This window comes from Scyliorhinus canicula, chromosome 22 (assembly GCF_902713615.1).
Source record: "Scyliorhinus canicula chromosome 22, sScyCan1.1, whole genome shotgun sequence".
Lineage (NCBI taxonomy): Eukaryota > Metazoa > Chordata > Chondrichthyes > Carcharhiniformes > Scyliorhinidae > Scyliorhinus > Scyliorhinus canicula.
This window is the reverse complement of record NC_052167.1, coordinates 23,625,633-23,647,950: the sequence shown is the minus strand read 5'-3', so window position 1 is coordinate 23,647,950 and position 22,318 is coordinate 23,625,633. Positions and strand designations below refer to the sequence as shown.

Here is a 22,318-nt window from a genome sequence, read left to right as displayed (position 1 = left end):
TTCTCCTCATTACCTGCACATTACATTGGAAACCAGGCAACAATAATCCACTTTTCTCTCCTCATGTTGGACCCATATGTTTTTGTTCTTTTAAATGTGGAGCAGCAAGTCCGATACAACACTTTCATCTGTGGGAGTCAGACTCGTGGGATGAGTCTTCTTTGCATGCAGGACCTACTATGTGAAATTGATTTGGGCAGTGCCAATCGCAGTAGACAAAGACCCGTTAAGCGGCCTCAAATTTACATCAGCTTTACTCTCCATATGACAGTCTGAAATCACCTGATAAATAGAAGATCGCCCAAGATGCAAAGTGGCCCATCTATTCCAATCACTGTTCTGCCCATTCGCCATTACCCTTCAATCCATTACTAATTAAAGATCTGTCTAATTCCTCTCTCCACATCTCTGTTTAAAATCTGCTATCCCTTATCCTAAAACAAGGACTTCTCATTCTAGATTGCCCCACAAGAGGAAACATCGCCTCTATCATGGCTGCATATTGTCAATACACTAGCATACAGTGGCTACAATTTTAGCATGGACTTGTTTTACAATGCATGCAACGTTTGTCTAATGATTAGCATGAAAAAAACTGAAGTAATGTACTAGCCAGCTCCAGGAATGCCCTATCTCAAGCCCAAGACTTCAGACCATGATCAGAACCTGTCAGCAGTGGACCACCTTCACTGATCAAGGCAGCACATTCTTGAGCTGTCTCTATCGATGACGAGACTCATGCAAGAATTGCTAAAGCAGGTGTAACCTTTGGCGGCTATCAAATATCAATCTGGGAATAATAAGGAGTAAGTCTGCCTACAAAACGGAACCGCTAAATAGCAATAGTCCTACCCACTTGTTCTGCGCATGCAAGGCTTGGACTGTGTACTTGGATCATGCCAAGGAGTTCAACCACTTTCTTTTGAGCTGGCTCAGAAACTTGCGAAGAATATATAACATGACAAAATACTAGACACTGACATTCCAAGCATGCACACCACATTGAGACTGTCACAACTGAGTTGAGCTTGTTGTGTAGCCAGAATGTTTGACACTTGGTTACCAAATTGAATCTTCTATGGAGAGCTTGATTCTGAGTTGTGTTAAGGAAGCACTGTAAGGACACTCTGAAGGCTTTGCTTAGGAGTCCTGGGAAGCTCACCAAGGATGTGCAGGTTAGGTGGATTAGCCATGCTAAATTGCCCCTTAGTGTCCAAAGATGTGCAGGCTAGGTGGCATGGGGTGTTATGGGGATACGGTGCGGGAGTGGGCCTAGGTAGGGTGCTCTTTCGGAGGGTTGGTGCAGACTTCCTTCTGCACTGTAGGGATTCTATGGATTCTGGCAACATTGCATCCAACGCAACCAAATAAACGATGCAGCCTCCTTTGGAAGAAAGCACATATTAGAGGCAGAGAGAAAATGCCAGGAGAGGAAGTACCATGCCAGCATTCGTCCAATTCATCCAAAACTCAATCACTATAGTATCTTGACCTATTTGCAGCAAAACCTTCTGGGTATAGATTGGACTGCTGAGACTTAGCAATCACCTACGTACCCACCAGAACCTTATCAAACACCCCAACTGATTAACGTAATCTTGTTCGCCTCAAAAGGATGAACAATAAATAAAGGAGAACCATGAAAAGGAGAGAGTTATCACCAAAACAGCTGTTTACATTCTTTGGAGCTCCCATTGATCTGTTTTGAGGTTATGGTCGAGAGCATGAGAACCTTGTGGAAATGTTATCCCTATGTCTCCACTGTGTAACTCACTAACGGTGGCAAAGCCATTAAAGACAGTGCATGAGTTTGTTCAATAGTGTGAATATTTACAGACTCTTGTATGTAAGAATTTAAAAATCATTAGGAGGTAGCATTTATCCTATAAATGAAATTTTAAAGTAATTGGTTACTGACTGTTTACTTAGTTGCATAACTAGGATGTAACAAAGTTCAAATTAGCCTTTGATCACTGATTTTAAAAGGATGTAACAAAGCCATAAAATTCTATACATTCACCTGTCTTGCAATTTTGGCGCATGTACTGAATTTTAATCGGGAATTTTTATCTACTAAACAAATTTTCTTTTGTCATTGAATGAAAACACTTTTACAGAGTTCCAGTGTACCTATATAGTACATTGAAAATGGAGTATTGTCCAATTCATTAAATACAGAAGTTCTTATTCCCATGTTGCTGATCAGTAGAGATGTAGCCAGCATCTTTCTTGGGTCTACATATTTTGACTTTGCTTCATACTGTTGACCCCGACTTGTTCTCAATCCTCAACGTTTCCTTTGACCTCACTTGTTTGAAGTATGTAAGGTAACAGTCTTGACAAGGTGAATATGGGTGAGTCCAGAACTATGGGGCACTGTTTTAAAATCAGGGGTTACCTTTATAGGACAGAGCTGAAGATAATTATTTTCTCTTGAGGATTGTGCGACTTTGGAACTCAGCCTCAGAAGGCAGTGGAAGCAGGGTCACTGAATATTTTTTAGACAGTGGTAGGAAGATTCTTGTCAGGCAAGGGAATCAAAGGTTATTGTGGATAGATGGAAATGTGGAATTCGAAACGCAATCAGATCAGCCATATTTGTATTGAATGGCGGAGAGGGTTCGAGGGGCCGAATGACCTTTTTTTTTGTTTGTACAAAAAATTTTAAGAATATATGGCATGTTCATGGATCATTTTTAATATCTTCAGTTTTTGCTGGAGATGTATTCAAGCAGAGGAGGTTCACAAGAATGATCCATGGAATGAAGAACTTGTCGTATGAGGAACGGTTGAGGACTCTGGGTCTGTACTCAAAGAACAAAGAAAAGTACAGCACAGGAACAGGCCCTTCGGCCTTCCAAGCCTGTGCCGACCATGCTGCCCATCTGAACTAAAATCTTCTGCACTTCCGGGGTCCGTATCCCTCTTCCCATCCGATTCATGTATTTGTCAAGATGCCCCGTAAATGTCACTATCGTCCCTGCTTCCACCACCTCCTCCGGCAGCGAGTTCCAGGCGCCCATTACCTCTGTAAAACTCGTTGGAGTTCAGAAGGATGAGAGGGGATCTTATTGAAACTTACAGGATACTGCGAGGCCTGGATAGAGTGGACGTGGGGAGGATGTTTCCACTAGTAGGAAAAACTAGAACCAGAGGACACCATCTCAGACTAAAGGGACGATCCTTTAAAACAGAGATGAGAAGGAATTTCTTCAACCAGAGGGTGGTGAATCTGTGGAACTCTTTGCAGCAGAAGGCTGTGCAGGCCAAATCACTGAGTGCCTTTAAGTCAGAGATAGATAGGTTCTTGATTAATAAGGGGATCAGGGGTTATGGGGAGAAGGCAGGAGAATGGGGATGAGAAAAATATCAGCCATGATTGAATGGCGGACAGACTCGATGGGCCGAGTGGCCTAATTCTGCTCCTATGTCTTATTTATTTCAAACAATGTCTTAATAAAAGTGTAATTGGTTCCTATATTGGTATTATAGATAGGATAGATGCGGGCAGATTGTTTCCACTGGCGGGTGAAAGCAGAACTAGGGGACATAGCCTCAAAATAAGGGGAAGTAGATTTAGGACTGAGTTTAGGAGGAACTTCTTCACCCAAAGGGTTGTGAATCTATGGAATTCCTTGCCCAGTGAAGCAGTTGAGGCTCCTTCATTAAATATTTTTAAGGTAAAGATAGATAGTTTTTTGAAGAAAAAAGGGATTAAGGGTTATGGTGTTCGGGCCGGAAAGTGGAGCTGAATCCACAAAAGATCAGCCATGATCTCATTGAATGGCGGAGCAGGCTCGAGGGGCCAGATGGCCTATTCCTGCTCCTTGTTCTTATGTTCTATGACAATTTCTGAAAACGATAATTTTATTGTAAATACCTTTGTTCAAAAATTAATATATCCTACTGTCTGAAATAAAAATCATCCAATAAAATGTATGCTTTTTAAGTTTATAGAAATGAACACATTGTTACACAAGTATGAGTAGCAAAAGTGAACATTCTCAATCATCGTTTTAATCCCCTTTACTGCCCCAGTTTTTGTTTTATGAATGATACAAGCTGCTCTCTAAATAACCAACAAGGCTAGCAAGATTGAGGGGGAAAGTATATGGTTCAATTTTATTAGGAGAGGAGGTAGATTCCATTCAGTTGCCATCAAATTTCAGCTGGCTGATCATTACACTTACTCCTGTAACCCAGGGGTTTCTCTCCATTTAGCACTGGATTCATGTGCATTCAGTGTTCCTATATCCGGTCACCTTGCAGCATCAGAATCAGTTTGCTCAAGGATAGGTGCTTTTTCTACATCTAATCTAACTACTTGCAATTATATTTTAAAAGAAGCGCTGTTGAGCTGTTTGCCCAGTCAGCAGTTGAATTCTTTGACATTGCCTCACTATTATTATGAACTCAAAAAAAATGGGCAATCTGGTTTGAGTGGGCTGCAGTTTCTAGATGTGGAGGCCAGGGAACTAGATTCTTTTCGAAGAAGGAATAGTTTGTCAGAATGCTTTGGAATAAAGATCAAGAAATATGAAGCTGAGGACCATATTTAGGCATTCAAAATATTTTACCTATAAGGTTGAATTTCACGTGAAGGCAGGTTAAGGATATCTTCCAATGTCAGCTCGTCAGTGAAGTAATCAATTTTGTTTTGTATACATAGCAGTAAAATTGCTTGGGTTCCCATCAGATGTGTAAGCTACACAGTTAGATATGTCCAGTGAAGGATGATGTTTAACTAATGCATAGTTGTCAAGATAGGTCTCCGAAGAAGTAAACATTTGCTAATTCAAGAGGTAGAAACTTGTTTTGTACTAGATGACCGTGTGCACGTTTGTCCATATCCTTACTTAAGTCAAGTCCCATTCACCTATCACCCCTGTGCTGGCCGACTGATATTGGCTCCCAGTTAATCAACAAAACACCTTGATTTTAAAGCTCTTATCTTCATTTCCAATTTCCTTCCTGTAATTGCCCCTCTTCATCTCTATAATCGCCTGCAACTCCACAATCTCAGATATCTGCACTCATTCACTTTTGGCCTCTTGAACATCCCAATGTTAATTATTCTACTGTTGGTGCCTTCAGCTGCCTGCACCCTCAGCTTTGTAATGCCCTCTCTATACCTCTCCAACTCACTATCCCTCTTTCTTCCTTTCTCTTTGACCAACTGACCCAATGTGGCTCCCATGTCCGGAAAAAAATTATTAAATACTGAAATTAATCTGCAGAAGAAAAGGGAAGCTTTTTTTGCTGAAAATCTTTCGTTCTTGTAAGAATTAATGTAAGTTGCAAAATCTTGGTTTTTATCACAGAATGCCAACTAACTTCAGCTATTTACCAAGCAGGAAGCTAGGTTTGGAAATTTATCTGGGACTTTATTTTCCCTCTAGGATTCAACAAAAGTGAGAAAACGGAGAACTATTGAATGCTGTAACACTGACTTCTGTAACAAAGATTTGTACCCAACACTTACTCCAATTTCCAATTCAGGTAAGCTGAAGATGGAGCTCGCAGTTTTTCTGTAACTGAACTTCTGTCTCCCAATAAAAAAGACTAAAATATACTATTTAAATTGGGAAAAGATGTAAAAATTCCAAATCCAACTTGGAATATTTTATTGATACCTTGCATTTGGAACTGTGTCTCTGATGTCTTAAGCTAATTTTAAGGTTCGGCGTTTTGGCAGCTTCAATTTCACCACCTGTTACTTGAAAAGTTGGCATGCCTGCACTAGTGCAGTTTTTTTTACATCTGTCCTTAAAACGGCGACATCCAGGATTTATACCCGCTCTGTCACAGTCTGCATTCAACTGAAATATTACGTAGATTAATTTGATTGGCACTGTGCTAATTTCTGCTGCTGTGAATCGCATTTACTTTTCCGTGTTTTGGCTATTGCAAAGTGTGTGGTCTGTGCTATCCTTGCAGCATTTTTCTGAAACACTATGGCAGAGACTTTGCAGACGAGTGATGGGTAACACATGGTCAATGCTTATTTGAAGGATGATGTTGGGTCTGCAGTCAGTGCAACATTTATTTGTCTTTAATAGCTTGAAATTATATTGCTAATAAATTTTTGTACAGCAATGCAGATAATACTAACCATCTGCTCATATCATTGCATGCGGAGAGTCGAAACCAAGATTAGCCTTCAGGTCAAGGAATTGGTCTGATTGTATCAAGTCCATGAATATAATTCAGCTTCACATTTAAAGCCACATTCTACATTTATTATGTAGTTTTGATTTTTATATCATTATTAATAGTTAACTTGTAAAACCTAACAGCAACTTGTGATCTAGCAGGGAAGGTAGCGTTGGCTCAAGCTTAGAAACATCCCCTCTTTGATGCTAAACTGAGATGTTACAGCTACACCATTGATAGGATTGTGTATTTAAGGCAATAGAGATCTGCATAGCTTTTATTTTTCTTGGGATGTACTGTAGAACAGTACTTATACTAGAATCGTAACATTCATTGCTTCAATAAAATCTGCACTATATCAACGTATTACATGTCAGCTTTATGCATTATAAATTTCACATTCACAGTATAAGAAAAACTGTCAATGTATATTCCTTTCCAAGTAATAACTGACCATCATGCTGGCTATTGATTTTACAAATAAATGCTTTTTATTCCTTTCTGGCCATTGATTTTAATTGTCACTAATTGTGATTAGTTTTCTAGTCATAACCATTGTGGAAATATTTTGCTAAATGCTCTTGTCACCTGAGGCAAGCGCCTTGGAACTTGTGTCAAACTAATTCTGGTAAATCTAAAGTGATGTCCATTCTGATTGCCGTTAGAATATTTGTGGGGGTTATATTTGGTACTTTTATAACATAAAGTTTCTTTTGCAAACAGGTGGACTATTTGAGGGTGATGTCCACCGGTTAGGCCTGTTAATCTCGCTGATTGTCTGCATCTTTGTCCTGATCATAATCACAACTGCTTTTTACTTCAGGTAAGAGCTGATTCGAATATGCTTCAAAGAAGAAGTAATGTCGCACATGCTCCCTTGGTTAATTCTATGATTCTATACACTAATATAACTTCGAGAGGTGTAGTTAATATCCCTAGTTTTTGGAAGAAAGTTAACGGGTTAAGGCAGTTGCTTACTTTTAGGATTTTGGGCAGCACGGTAGCACAAGTGGCTGGCACTGTGGCTTCACAGCGCCAGGGTCCCAGGTTCGATTCCCCGCTGGGTCACTGTCTGTGTGGAGTCTGCACGTTCTCCCCGTGTCTGCATGGGTTTCCTCCGGGTGCTCCGGTTTCCTCCCACAGTCTAAAGACGTGCAGGTTAGGGAAGATTAGCCATTCTAAATTGCCCTTAGTGTCCAAAAAAGGTTAGGTGGGGTTACTGGGCTACAGGGATGAAGGGGATAGGGTTGAGGTGAAGGGCTTTAACTGTCAGAATTTGATTTCTGCTGGTCTAATACCTCTGGGAAAAATTCATCCAACCAATGCAGAGAAAGCCATTATGAACAGGGAATACAGTAAATTGAAAGAAGTATAAATAAATTGCTGTTTATCCTGGAAGGAGTGTTTGGGGCCTTGGACAGTGAGGAGATAAAAAGTCAGATGTTTAATCTCCTATGGTTTTGGGAAGGTGTCTTGGGAAGAAGATTGCGTGTTGGGGGTGATAGATAACTAGACCTGAGTGTCCATTGGTGGTAACATCATGCTGGAGGTGGCAAAATTGGTGGAAGATGCATTTGGATGTGGAGGCAGCACGGTAGCACAAGTGGATAGCACTGTGTGTTTCACAGCGCCAGGGTCCCAGGTTCGGTCCCTGCTGGGTCACTGTCTGCGCGGAGTCTGCACGTTCTCCCCATGTCTGCGTGGGTTTCCTCCGGGTGCTCCGGTTTCCTCCCACAGTCCAAAGGCGTGCAGGTTAGGTGGATTGGCCATGATAAATTGCCCTTAGTGCCCAAAAAGGTTAGGAAGGGTTATTGGGTCACGGGGATAGGGTGGAAGTGAGGGCTTAAGTGGGTCAGTGATGGGCTGAATGGCCTCCTTCTGCACTGTATGTTCTATGTAACTGTTGATAAAGTGACTAGTATCAAGAGAGTAGCAAGTTGGGACACCAAGGAAAGGGCAAGAACTGACCATCCTTGTGAGGTGAATATTTCTTGCATCATTTAGTGCAGGGTATCGGTGGGGCAACTGCCTGGAGCATTATCATCTTTGCTTGTAGATCAGTGCTTCAAACTGGCCAGAAGTTGCAAGACTTGAGAGTGATTCCCACTACTAACTTGTACGCTACTTATTTCCTGTTTGTACCTGGAGATTGAACAACAACAAGCATGTGTATTTATATGGCACCTTTAACATAATAAAGGAGTGTTATGAAACAAAATTTGACATCATGTGACAAAGTAAAAGTTTAACCAATGAAGTAGGTTTTGAGGAGCATTTTAATGGAGGAATAAAAGTGAAGTGAATTAGTTTCGGAAGGAAATTGCAACGATTAGGGCCTCGGCAGCTGAAAACACTGCTACCTGTGGTGGAGTGATTAAAATTGTGGTTACATAAGATCCCGGAATTGGAGGAGTGTAGAGACCTCAATGAATTATAGGGCTAGAGTAGGTTATAGAAATAGGGAGGAGAGAGGTGATGGAAGGGTTATAAAACAAGGATCAAAATGTTAAGGTTGAAGCATTATCAGACCAAGAGTCAATGTAGGTCAGCAAGCGCAGAAATCGGCGGTTTTGTGGAAGCTCAAGTCATGAAGGGGTACAGAGATAATGCAGGAAAGTGGTATTGAGGTAGATCAGCTATGGCGGGGCAGGCTCAATGGGCTGAATGCCCCTAACCCTAATGTTCTTTTGTGCTGACTGTGTGACTTTGTTTGAGCTAGAAAGCAGGCAGCAGAGTTTTAATGGCCTCAAGTTTAATACAAATTCCATTGTCCCCTGTTTCAGTGCCGTTATGGTTAAATAAAGTCTGATTGACGTCCAATTTATCAAAGAACTAAAAATAGTCTGTATAAGGGCTTGGATTGAGCAGTGTAGTGGATAGTCATACAAGCAAAAATCATTTTAAAAAAGTATCACCCAGTCATGATTAGCATACCGTGATTGTGCATGCTCTCCATTCTGAAGTGATTAGATAGCGAAGGATAAAGATTACCAATTTTTTTAATGCTTTTTTTTAAGGTACAAGGGGCAGGCAGACAGACGTCGCTACAACCGGGATCTTGAACAGGATGTGGCCTTCATTCCACCAGGCGAGTCACTGAAAGACTTGATTGACCAGTCACAGAGCTCGGGTAGTGGATCTGGGCTCCCTCTCTTGGTAAGAGCACTAATTACACAGTTTCACATTTTAATTCCCTTGTACGGTCACTAGCTGAGTTGGTCCTCTTGGTAATTTGTAGTTTATCTGAATGCCAAATTATTGTCCTTGTCAGCCTTACAGACCTTAACCCAACCCCTCGTAAAATAGCAGTGATCACATCCAGAATAGCTGAGCTGGCAATTTGATATTTCATGTTTTTGTTCTGCCCCGTTTAATAAATCTCTTTTCCAAGTTTGTCTTTTACCATTTCCAGAGAAAGAAGTTTGCATCTGGGGAAGCACGGTGGCGCAGTGGTTAGCACTACTGCCTCACGGCACCGAGGGCCTGGGTTCGATCCCGGCCCTGGGTCACTGTCTACCGCGTGGTGTTTGCACATTCTCCACGTGCCCGTATGGGTCCTGCCCCCATAACCCAAGAAGATGTGCAAGGCAGTTGAATTGGCTGCGCTAAATTGCCCCTGAATTGGGTACTCTTTTTTTTAATGTTTAGAGTTTACATCTATCCTATAGTTTCAATCCTATAAAATTGTAGAATCATAGAATGGTTATAGCACAGACGGAGACCACTCGGCCATCGTGTTCACACCGGCTCTCTGAGGGTAACTTGCCTAATCCCTGTAGCACTGACATTTCTTTCTCTCTCTTTAATGATTCCATTCTGTTCTGAGGGTCTCAGTTGAATCTGCCTCGACCACACACTTAGCGCATTCCAGATCCTCACCTCTCACTGAATTAGAAAGTATTTCTCATAGAACATACATTGCAGAAGGAGGCCATTCGGCCCATCGAGTCGGTACCGACCCACTTAAGCCCTCCCTTCCACCGTATCCCAATAACCCGTCCTAACCTTTTTTTTTGGTCACTAAGGGCAATTTGTCATGGCTAATCCACCTAACCTGCATGTCTTTGGACTGTGGGAGGAAACCGGAGCACCTGGAGGAAACCCACGCAGACATGGGGAGGACGTGCAGACTCCGCACGGACAGTGACCCAGCCGGGAATCGAACCTTGGGCCCTGGCATTGTGAAGCCACAGTGCTATCCACTTGTGCTACCGTGCTGCCCTAAATGTTGTCATTGGTTCTTTTTGTCAAACACCTTGCACATTAGTGGCCTCTGGTTCTTGATCCTTCTGTCAACTGGCGCATTTTCTCCCCATCTACTCTGTCCAGAACCTCATAATCGAACATCTCTATCAAATCTCCTCTTAATATTCTCTTCCCCAATGTGAACAGCTCCAGTTTAACCAATCCCTCCAAGTAACTAAAGTTCCCCATCCTGACATTTGAATTCACATGCAATTGCCTCAGCTGCCTCGCCCTTTTTACCCCTCATTCCCTAGTTGCTCTCTTTACCATTTCCCCACTGCACATCTCATTGTCAGCTGCAATTGAGAACCTACCTGCTACCCCACGACACAGGAGGTAGTAACTCCCCTTATCTGAAGATATTTTTTTCCAAAGAAACAAACCAGCAATCAGATATTTCCACCGGTTTTCACAAAAAATCTCTGAAGGAGCAGAGAGCAAAGCTCCTAAAACTCCAATCCATTGCGAAACAATGTCATTATCAAAAAGATAGATTCTAACTATAAGGACCCACATTTAAAGATCTTCAATTTCAGAAAATACACCAACTGATGAAATCACAAAATACAAAGGATTGTTACGAGATCAAAAATTGCATGTTGCCCACTTTATGACATAATAATGAATGCGGAAGACTGTTCTTATTTCATCAAGCACAAATTAGTTCTTAAATGATTCTAGGGATTTTGCCTCCACTACTATATCCCCAAATTACATTTCTCGCATTGATCACTTTGTGTGTGAAGAAAAAGCTTCCCAATATCGGTTCTAAATTAGCATTTTACAAGTTTGAACCTATGGTTCTTTTTTATTTTTGCAGATAAATTTCATTTCATTTACCTCCACAATCTTGTCGTGTTTGCCCAAGATAGAAAAATACCTAAGTTGCTTCAGATTTTCTTCTCCTACCTCGGATCTCTGACTAGGGATCAGCTTTATAACTGCATCAGCAATGTTTGAATATTTCCCTGAGAAAAAAAGAATTTACATTTCAATATCATGTTTCACAAACTCAGGCAAATGTGACAATTGTTTGTATAATCCTCACATTTGCATCTGATAATTTGAAATTGAATGAAGGAAAACTAATAGGTCAACTCCTCAAGGACTAAGTTGATTGCAAACTGCAAAAGAATAAAGGAGAATGTGGGCTTGGAACACATCGAAGAGATAGTATCTCCAGAATGATGGATATTATTCATATTGTTATTCATGCCAGACAATACAATATGCCAAAAGTTTGATTTAAAAGCAAATTGGACCTTAATGTTATTATAGATTCATCAAACAATCCTTATTTTGCTTTCACTGAAATTCCATTTGAAATGCATTGCAATTTAGATCACAGATTTTGTCCTTCCAAATTTGAGTTTCAAGTAGCCTATTATTGGAGCAAATCAGTACACAGTTGGAGCACAATGGTGCACTATTAAAGCACACTTCCGTGCTCTTGTCTGCTGTTAAAGCGTATTGGAATTCTCTTAAAACATTGGCTCACGTGAAATATTTCCTGCCACGTATTAGTGCCAAATACCCGCAGTAACATTGCAAGAATATGGAGAAAAGGCAACTTGCCTTGCAGATGCACAATGAGCCTTTGTTTACACAACTGCCCTCAAAAATGTTCAAACTTGTATGCTCCTGACTGCTCAGTAAAATGTTTGAGCATTTTTTGTGTCGCCCTTGAGACAAATTAGCATTTGCAGCAGCTTTTGTGTTATCCTGTGATCCACATTTAGAGAGTAAAATTTGAGAGAACAAAAAGTCTAAGCAACGAAAGCATTTCTAGGCATCAGAAATTCAAGCCCAAAAGAACTATGTAGGCAGGCAGTCGGGCTGTCTTCGTTTCACACCAAGCTGGTGTCATAATGATTTGGCCAACTTTTCAAGATATCAGAGCTTAACCCAAGGTTGTTTCACAACAGAAATGAATAAGAATCCAACTATAAATAGTTCAGAAGGAACTTTTACTGGTAAAAGAAAACAAAGCTAGATTCCTCAATATTAACAGATATATGGTTTTAAGCTACTAGAAAGCTAGACTTGAACTCGGGATTGTTAATAGATGGGCCAAATGGCCTCCTTCTGTGGTGTGATCATACTGCGAATCTCTGAATAGATCCGAGAAAAAATTAGATGCGTTTTTGAAGAGAAAGTTGATTAGGGAGAAGGCTCATAACTGAGTTTAATTGTGAAAACTGGCCTTCCCTTAAGATTAAAATATTTAAATTCTCACCTGTATATTAATCATCATAGAATATCCAGTGCAGAAGGAGGCTATTCAGCCCATCGAGTCTGCACAGGCCCTTGGAAAGAACACCCTACATAGGCCCCATGCCTCCACCCTATCCCCTTTATCCCTGTAGCCCAGTAACCCCACCTAACCTTTTTGGACACCAAGGGCAATTTCGAATGGCCAATCACCCTAACCTGCGCATCTTTAGACTGTGGGAGGAAACCGGAGCACCTGGAAGAAACCCACGCACACACGGGGAGACCATGCAGACTCCGCACAGACAGTGACCCAAGCCTGCAATCGAACCTGGGACCCTGGAGCTGTGAAGCAACTGTGCTAACCACCATGCTACCCAATCTAGGTTATTTATATTTTCTGTTTTAGAGAAGTGTTCATTTCCCCCATTACACCATGACCAGTGTTCCAGTGGCTGAGCGAACAGGCAGGAGATATATTGTCAATCTTCTGCCAACCATGCACATTCTGTTAAACTTCGAGCAATTAATTTCTGATTTTCCTTCCTTTCCTTGTGTGGAAGGGCTTGGCCTGGGCAGCTTCCAGTGGCAGAGTTGAAATTGGAAGTAGAATCTATAACAAATAAACTCTGATCCTAAAGTGCGGTGGAGTCATGGTGCTCTTTTTGAAAACGTTGAAGGAATAAGTGGTCTTTTGAAGATTGAGGTGATTTGAAAGTAGAGGCATTTTCATGGATTTTAATCAGTAAGGGACAATGGTAGCCCAAGGGAAAACATTGTTGCTGGGTGTAAAACAACAATAATTTATGTTTATGTATTTTTTCCAATTAGGGGCAATTTAGTGTAACCAATCCCCTTGCCCTGCACATCTTTGGGTTGTGTTGGTGAGACCCAGGCAGACACAGGAAGAATGTGCAAACTCCACACGGATCATGACCCGTGACCGGGAACAAACCCGGGTCCTCGGTGCCGTGAGGCAGCAGTGCTAACCACTGCGTCACCATGCCGCCTCAATTTGCGTTTATCTTTTTTTAATAAAATTTAGAGTACCCAATTAATTCTTTCCAATTAAGGGGCAATTTAGCGTGGCCAATCCACCTATCCTGCACATCTTTGAGTTGTGGGGGTGAAACCCACGCAAACACGGGGAGAATGTGCAAACTCCACACGGACAGTGACCCAGAGCGGGGATCGAACCTGTGACCTCAAGGCTGTGATGCAGCAATGCTAACCACTGCGTCACCATGCTGCCCTCAATTTGTGTTTATAAAGCACCGTTAACAAAATACAAGGTTCAGGACACTTAAATGTTGTTTGCTGCCATGTCAACTCCCATTTATGGTAGGCTTGCTAAATTGATTCTGGTAAACCTACCTTATGTGACTGATATTAAGATGTGAAGGACATTTTAACTATGTAATAACTCCGGTTTCCTGAAGATAGTGACTCACGATTGTGAATGGCTCCACATACACCATCAGCCTCTGGTTGCCAAAGCGAGCAATCTGTTTATGTGTGATAGGGACCATTGGTGGACTGTACAACCATGGGAATGGTGTTTTGAGCTCAATTCTGTTCTCTGCTAACCGCCAGCCGTGTGTAGTCACGTCCATTTATATTTTTGGAGCCAGGCTACAGGATAGTGATAAGTAGCAAAACCTTGATTATTTTCCTCTTTTTCTGGCCTGGAAGCACCAAAGCCATTTTAGCACCACCACCCGACCGGCAATTAACTATTTACACACACAGCTTGAACCTAACATCATACTGCTTTGTTTGATTAGATCGCACAACATCGTGAAAATATACAGTAGTTTCCTTCGCAGTTTCAAGAGTATCTATGTTTAATGGCAACTGACCAAAGAAAAATCCACCAATACACCATTTGAATGGGTTTTCCTGACAGGAAGGTCCTATTTGACATCTCTAAGAGACTGTGCCTGTTTAAAAACAGAAAGCATGTTAAAATGAGTGGAACTTTGCTCCAAATTATGACAACAGTTTGATTGCAAAATTGCTGCTGTTTGGAGAAAGACCAGTTTGTTTCCCGCTGCAAGCCTCTGCATGATCCATTTTGTGATGGTTTATCCCAGGTGTGAAGCTGCATGGTTTACAGGCACAAAGTGGAAAATGGACCCATGGTCTTTCTAGAATGCAGCCGCGATATTTGATCTCTCTCAGCTGTCTGCATTTTTATGTTGTTGAGTTGCAATCCCAGCTGTCACCGTCAGCTTAAGGAATGCACGTATCACAAGTGTGCTGTTTTGTTGAATTGGGATCAACAGAATGGATGCTTTCTCCTGCAGGGATCAACAAAATAGATGCTTTCTCCTGTATTCATGAATGAAGAAGAGCTGTAATTACTTCATAGAATCATAGAACCCCTACAATGTAGGAGGAGGTCATTTGGCCCATCGGGTCTGTACCAGCTCATGTTCCGATAAAGCACCCTACCTAGGCCCAATACCCCACTCCAATCCCCGTAATCCCACCTAACCTTTAGCTAATATTAGCATGGCCAATTCGCCTAACCTGCGCATCTTTGGACTCTGGGAGGAAACCGGAGCACCCGGCAGACAGTGGGAGAACGCGCAAACTCCACACAGTCACCCAAGGCTAGAATTTAACCCGGGTCCCTGGCACTGTGAGGCAGCTAACCACAGTGCCACCCAGTTCAAATGAGCAATATTACATTGCAAGTCCATATTTTAAAAACATTGCTGAAGCTTTTCATCTTTCATCAGAATAAACACAAAAACTTCATAGATCACAATTTATACTGTGGGAGAAAAGGGTGCAGATTGGTTGGCAAGTCAACTCTTATTGGCCAAGGAGTTGCCATGGAGAAATCAACAAGGAATTATAAGCTCCCCAAGCTCCCGTGTAATTGAAAAAAGGCCAGTAGCTAGAACATGTTCCTTTTGTTTGCAGAGAACAGGCCCCTGTTTATGAATGTAGGCCGCAATAATAGCTTCATTGAAAATCTGGAGGCAGTTTCGCCAACACTTCGGGTTGGGGGCAGGGTCAAGGGAAATGCCGATTATGGGAAACCACAGATTTGAGCCAGGGAGGTGGGATGGAAGTTTTCAGAAATGGGAAGAGAAGGGAATTAAGACGTTAAAAGATTTGTTTCTTCGGGGTCGGTTTGCAGGATTGAGGGAGCTGGAAGCGAAGTATGGGTTGGAGCAGGAAGAAGTGTTTAGATATATGCAGGTTCGGGATTTTGCCAGGAAGGAGATACAGAGCTTCCTGGAGGAACCGGCCTCCACATTGCTGGAGGAGGTGCTGAAGACAACGGGACTGGAGAAGGGGGCAGTGCCAGCGGTGTACGGAGCTATTTTGGAAGAGGATAAGGCACCACTGGAAGGGATCAAAGCAAAGTGGGAGGAAGAGCTGGGAGAGGTTATAGAGGAGGGGGTCTGGTGTGAGGTGCTCCGGAGAGTGAATGCCTCCACCTCATGTGCGAGGTTGGGGTTGATACAGCTGAAGGTGGTATATAGAGCGCACCTCACCAGGGCGAGGATGAGCCGATTTTTTTTGAAGGAGTAGAAAATTTGTGTGAGCGTTGCGGGGGGGGGGGGGGGGGGCCCCGCTAATCACGCTCATATGTTTTGGTCCTGTGCAAAGCTAGAGGAGTACTGGAAGGAGGTTTTTCGGGTAATTTCCAAGGTGGTGCGCGTGAAACTGGACCCGGCTCCCCGGGAGGCCATATTTGGGGTGTCGGACCAGCCAGGGTGCGGAGGCAGACATCATAGCCTTCGCCTCGTTGATCACCTGAAGGCGGATCCTGTTGGGATGGAGAGCAGCCTCCACCCTGGCGTGGCGGGGGGACCTGTTGGAATACTTGACCCTTGAGAAGGTTAAGTTCGAACTGAGGGGAAGTTCAGAGGGGTTCTACAAGTCATGGGCATTATTCATTATGCACTTTCAAGAACTGTATAACATCGAACATTAGTTGGGGAGGGAAGGGTTGGGGGATAGGGGGCTGTGTATATTAAGGATGATAATATCAAAGCTTTGACAAAGAGTCATCGGACTCGAAACGTTAGCTCTTTTCTCTCCCTACAGATGCTGCCAGACCTGCTGAGATTTTCCAGTATTTTCCCTTTCGAGCTAGTTGCTACAATATACAGCCTATGTGCCTGACATCACATCAGCACTGAACTTTGTACGCAACTTTCTGCTGACTAAATAATTGAATAACATCATGTTTTGCCAACCAATTGCATTCTTGCACATGTCTCTTCTCAACATTTAAGTTCTGTACTACCAAGGAACTGGTTAAATCTGGCCCATTACTATTGCTAAATCTAATATAACATTGCCTCCTTGTTGGCTCTAGACCATATTGCTGCAGAAAAATATCCCAGACCCAGTCAAGAAATCTGATCTGCTTTCCCCAGTCTTTAATGAAAGTCTGTGTCCCCCATTAAAACCACTTTTGCCTTTGTTGCAGTTTTATGCAGTTATACAGTCCACAGCTGCTACTGGAGGCCTGTACACAACTCCCACGGCAGCCCTAAACCTTTCTCTGTTTTTTAATTCTGCCCATGAAGTCTCCAATGCCTATTTACCTCTCATTATGTCTTATCATTGAAATTATTTCATCCACACATTTGCACATAGGCCACTTTAAATCCATGCATCGTGCCTAACCTGTGCTTTTACTCAACTGTTGTACTTGAACATTTCCTATTTCTCTCTCCTAGTTTAATTATTTTACATTTTCATTTTCCTTTCCTCTATTGTGCCAAAAGCACATTTTTGATTCTTACTCTATCTGCCTTTTTTTAACATTGTACTATTTATTCTACCTTTTCCACCTAAGCTCTCCCACTTCCTTTCCTCTTTGTCTCCCACTCTCTTCCTTCCTGCCTGCCCTCCCTCCACCCAGCCCAATTACAAATTTAAAGTGCTTGTGACTGCCTTATTCATTTTTTCTGCTAGCACACTGGTTCTAGATCAGTTCACATGCAGCCGTTCTCCATGGCATGGTTCGTTCTCATGCCAGTGTCCCATATCACTCCTTCAGCCATGTATTAATGTCCCTAATCTGCTTGTCATTATGACTAATTTGTACATGACTCGAGTAATAATCCATAGATGATGATCCTGTTCTTTAATTTAGCTCCTGGTTCCTGATACTCTGCAAGCAGGACAACTCTTTCCTACTTAATTGGTCACAACATGAATCACAACAACTGAATCCTCCTGCTCCCTCTGCAATATAATTTCAAGACCACTCATGATATCCCTCACACTGGCACCAGGAAAGCAATATACTTTCAGGGATTCTCAATCCTGTTTACAAAGGATACAAAGTCCACCCCAAATTATTGAATCCCCTACAACCTACCACGTTATGCTTCCCTTCCTCCTTTTCCATGAAATGAAGCTCTCATTAGCATTGTTAAATGATTAGCATTTTGATTTTTTAAATAATTTATATACAAAATATGGCATGCAAGTGGGACTAAGATTGTACACTCCTGTGTACTGAACTCTGCTTGTACATTGAGTGCTCCTGCTGCTTGTCAATATCTAGTGTAGTGATATTTTGCAGGGATTATTTTGTTCTCTTGTCTTTTTACTAGTATATTGTCAATAATAAACTCGGTTTGTTTTCTCCACTACCCCTCCAATCTTCCATAGGTGCAACGTACAATTGCAAAGCAGATTCAGATGGTTCGTCTAGTGGGTAAAGGGCGCTATGGTGAGGTATGGATGGGGAAATGGCGTGGCGAGAAGGTGGCAGTAAAGGTGTTCCCATCTGCAGAGGAGGCCAGCTGGTTCCGTGAGACTGAGATCTACCAGACGGTGCTGATGAGACATGAAAGTATACTAGGTGAGCTATACCAATAATTTAATTAGTGTATGTCATATCCAGGTTAACATTATTGGAAAGTTGGAGAGGAGATTTGATTTACGTGCCAGCATTTCTCACTGTCGTGCTTTCCTGAGAGTTGTTATCGGAATTTGTTGCTCAGATAGGAAGTTGCTACACAATGCATCTTCTTCCTTTCCATCCCACTTCTTAGAATCATAGAATCGCAGTGCAGAAGGAGGCCATTGGGCCCATCGAGTCTTCTATTATGAATTCCATCGTTTGTATGCTTGATTTTCCTTACTTTATTACTTTCCTGATACAGGCGAAAGAGATCAGCTTTTTAGTAATCACATCAAAGATAACTTGACGTGACTTCCGGTGATGGCGGGCAGGAGGCAGCCGCACACCGGAGGGCTCCCGCTCGGGAATTGAAATTTTGGTGTTTTAACGCCTAGCCCCAGGGGCAACTGAGGCTAAAAAAGCTTAAGAAGGCACAGGGAGGAGAAATGTCTTAAGTTTGGGGGGAAAACAGCTGTGAAAAAGGGGGTTAATGAAAATCCGCCAGTGAGTGGAAAAGTCAGCGCACGAACTGTAAGGAAAGCGGAGGCTGGGGCACCAGGGGAGGCCACATTGCTCACGGCAGAAGAAATGACCACTGTGGACCTTGAAAAACAGTTTACAAAGCACATGGAAGCGATGAAGAAGGAGATGGGGACGGTATTAAAGTGCTGGTGGAGGAGGCAATTGCCCCGGTGAGGACGGCGGTATCGAGCGCAGTGGCGGAGGTGTGGGAGCAAGGTGAGACACTGAAGGAAGTGGAAGAGGCATTATCGCAGCACAGTGATCAACTCACCTCGATGGGGAAGGAATTGCGGAAGGTGATAGAGACCAACAAGGGTCTGTGAGCCAAAATGGAAGACCTGGAAAACCGATCCAGGCGACAGAATCTGAGGATTGTGGGTCTGCCCGAAGGGGTGGAAGACCCGAAGCCGACGGAGTATTTTGCCACGATGTTGGTGAAGCTTTTGGGGGAGGGGGATGATCCCTCTCAATATGAACTGGATCGGGCTCAGCGGTCATGGAGGCCTATACCAAAGGCGAGTGAGCCGCCAAGAGTAGTAACTGTGTTTCTGTTTAGCATGAAGGAGAAGGTCCTGTGCTGGGCAAAGCAGAAGCGGGTGGTGCAGTGGGCTGGAGCTGGTATACGCATATACCAGGACTTTAAGGTGGAGCTGGCGAGGAGGTGGGCTGCCTTCAGCCAGGTGAAGAAGGCACTGTACATCAGCAAGGTGCAGTGCGGCATAGTATGTCCAGCTAAGTTGAGGGTGACCTACAAATCCAACGACTTTTATTTTGGGGCGGCGGAGGAGTTTGCAAAGGCAGAAGGACTGTGGCAGAATTGAGAAATGGGACTGAGAGCTGGTCGTGTACCGATGTAGCCTCATGTAACTTTATTTTTTTCACTGCATGTTCGTGTATGTACTAAATGAGTCGACGCTGTATATATTTGGACAAGGGAAGAGTTGGAACTTTCATTTGCAATGGTGGTTCTTTGGGGCTTGGGTGTGTATGCGGGGGTTGTGTGCTAAAGGGGATTTCTTGGTTTTCCTGGGACCGGGCAAGGGGGAAGGAGACCCGGGCGGGGGCCTCCACGCTGGCCGGTATAAGCCGGCCAGTGAACGGGAGTGAGGTGGGGGGAGGGGCTGCGGCCATCGGAGCCCGGTAGAACAGGTTTCGGTGAGTCTAGCCGGGGTACAAAGTTGGGGGAAGGAGCCGAGGTTTGGGGAGGAGTTTACAAGAGGAAATGGGGAGGAGTCTGGGTGGCGGCGGGGGGAGTCTACAACTCATGGGTGTCATTCACGGTACTCTTTCGGGGATTGGATGGCGTTGAATATTAGGGGGCGGGTTAGGGGGGTGGACTATATATGTCAACGGTGACCAGGGGCGATTCCGGATTCCTTTTTTTTTCTCCTTGGGAGGTTTTGTTTTATTTGATGCTTATATTGGCAGATGGGTCATTGTTTGGGGGTTGGTGGGAGGATGGGATTGTTGTTGGTAGGGGGATTGACATTGTATTCGTTACCGTTTACTGTTTGTTGGTGGGGTGGAAATTCTGAAGAAAATGTGAAAATGGAGAATAAAAATTTTTTTTTTAAGAAGGTAACTTGCGTGCTCAATATAGAGACTGCTTTAATCTACAACAGTGACACCTTACTCAGTACCTGTATCAGATAAATCATGGATTCATGATTTTGGTAATGATTTTAAAAGGCATACAGGGTGATGATGAGAGCTTGCATCAGTTGTGCTGCATTTCTTACTTCAACAGAACAAACCGTGGTACTGCTGCAGCTTAGTACCAACTATGGTTCGGTTTCCAAACCCTTCCACCGTGTACCAGAATGGGCAATTGTTATCCTAAGCGTTGGCAGCTTTGAAGGAGTGGTCCTGGCATGCGCAATACCCCAGCTTTCGTGCTTTGCAAACAAACTGTTGTTGGGGCCCTACTGGTCTCCTTGTTATTGGAAAACATTGTATCAGTTGTGAGGATGACAGCATAGGGGCCAATGTCGATTTGGATTTTGTTTATTGTCACGTGTACCAAGGTACAGTGAAAAGCATTTATCTGCGAGCAGCTCAACAGATCATTAAGTACATGAAATGAAAATAAAATAAATGAAAATACATAGTAGGACAACACGAGGTACACAATGTAACTACATAAGAACCGGCATCGAGTGAAGCATACAGGGTGTAGTATTAATAAGGTCAGTCCATAAGAGGGTCGTTTAGGAGTCTGGTATCAGCGGGGAAGAAGCTGTTTTTGAGTCTGTTCGTGCGTTTTCTCAGACTTTTGTACCTCCTGCCCGATGGAAGAAGTTGGAGGAGTGAGTAAGCCGGGTGGGAGGGATCCTTGATTATGCTGCCCGCTTTCCCCAGGCAGCGGGAGGTGTAGATGGGTCAATGGATGGGAGGTGGGTTCGTGTGATGGGCTGGGCTGTGTTCATGACTCTCTGAAGTTCCTTGCGGTCCTGGGCCGAGCAGTTGCCATACCAGGCTGTGATGCAGCCAGATTGGATGCTTTCTATGGTGCATATGTAAAACTTGGTAAGAGTCAGAGTCAATGTGAACATGCCGGATTTCCTTAGTTTCCTGAGGATCACCTGGAAACTCCTGACGAGAACAAATGGAGAGAAGAAAAAGAGACCAAGAGCTCCACAAACTGGTGATGCTCGGCGGAGAGAGAAGCATAAACTGAGGAGAAAGAGAGAGAAGGTGGCACAAACTGGGGATGCTCGGCAGAGAGAGAAGCATAAACTGAGGAGAAAGAGAGAGAAGGTGGCACAAACTGGGGATGCTCGGCAGAGAGAGAAGCATAAACTGAGGAGAAAGAGAGAGAAGGTGGCACAAACTGGGGATGCTCGGCGGAGAGAGAAGCATAAACTGGGGGGGGAGAGAGAGAGAGAGAGAAGGTGGCACAAACTGGGGATGCTCGGCGGAGAGAGAAGCATAAACTGGGGGGAGCGCGAGAGAGAAGGTGGCACAAACTGGGGATGCTCGGCGGAGAGAGAAACATAAACTGGGGAGAAAGAGAGAGAGAGAAGGTGGCACAAACTGATTTGATGTCTGCTGGAATTTGATAGCTTATGATTGTCAGCTTCAACAGGCACATCAATGCCTCTAACCAGATGTGGAAAAAGGGTGGGGCCAGCTCACGTTGCTGCCAAGTTCACTTGAGTAGATCCAAGGCAACATCAATGTGCTTGAAATGTCTATAAGTGGTAATGAGTACTTGTGCGGAGTTTGATCCGAGGAGACTTTATTCATGATATGAATATTCCTATTCATGTGCAGTTGTGAAATTTTTGTTAAAACAAGTAA

The 22,318-nt window shown here is 43.3% G+C and overlaps 1 protein-coding gene across 3 annotated transcripts in view; it reads left to right on the top strand.

The window, feature by feature from the left end:
* The window catches only part of bmpr1aa (bone morphogenetic protein receptor, type IAa), a 155,591-nt gene that overhangs the window by 121,266 nt on the left and 12,007 nt on the right, over positions 1 to 22,318 (top strand). For all 3 annotated transcript variants that reach the window (XM_038782693.1, XM_038782694.1, XM_038782695.1), the window contains exons 5-8: positions 5,400 to 5,499; positions 6,877 to 6,976; positions 9,171 to 9,309; positions 18,262 to 18,454. In XM_038782693.1, coding sequence (XP_038638621.1) covers positions 5,400 to 5,499; positions 6,877 to 6,976; positions 9,171 to 9,309; positions 18,262 to 18,454 — 532 coding nt within the window. The remainder of the gene's footprint in view (positions 1 to 5,399; positions 5,500 to 6,876; positions 6,977 to 9,170; positions 9,310 to 18,261; positions 18,455 to 22,318) is intronic.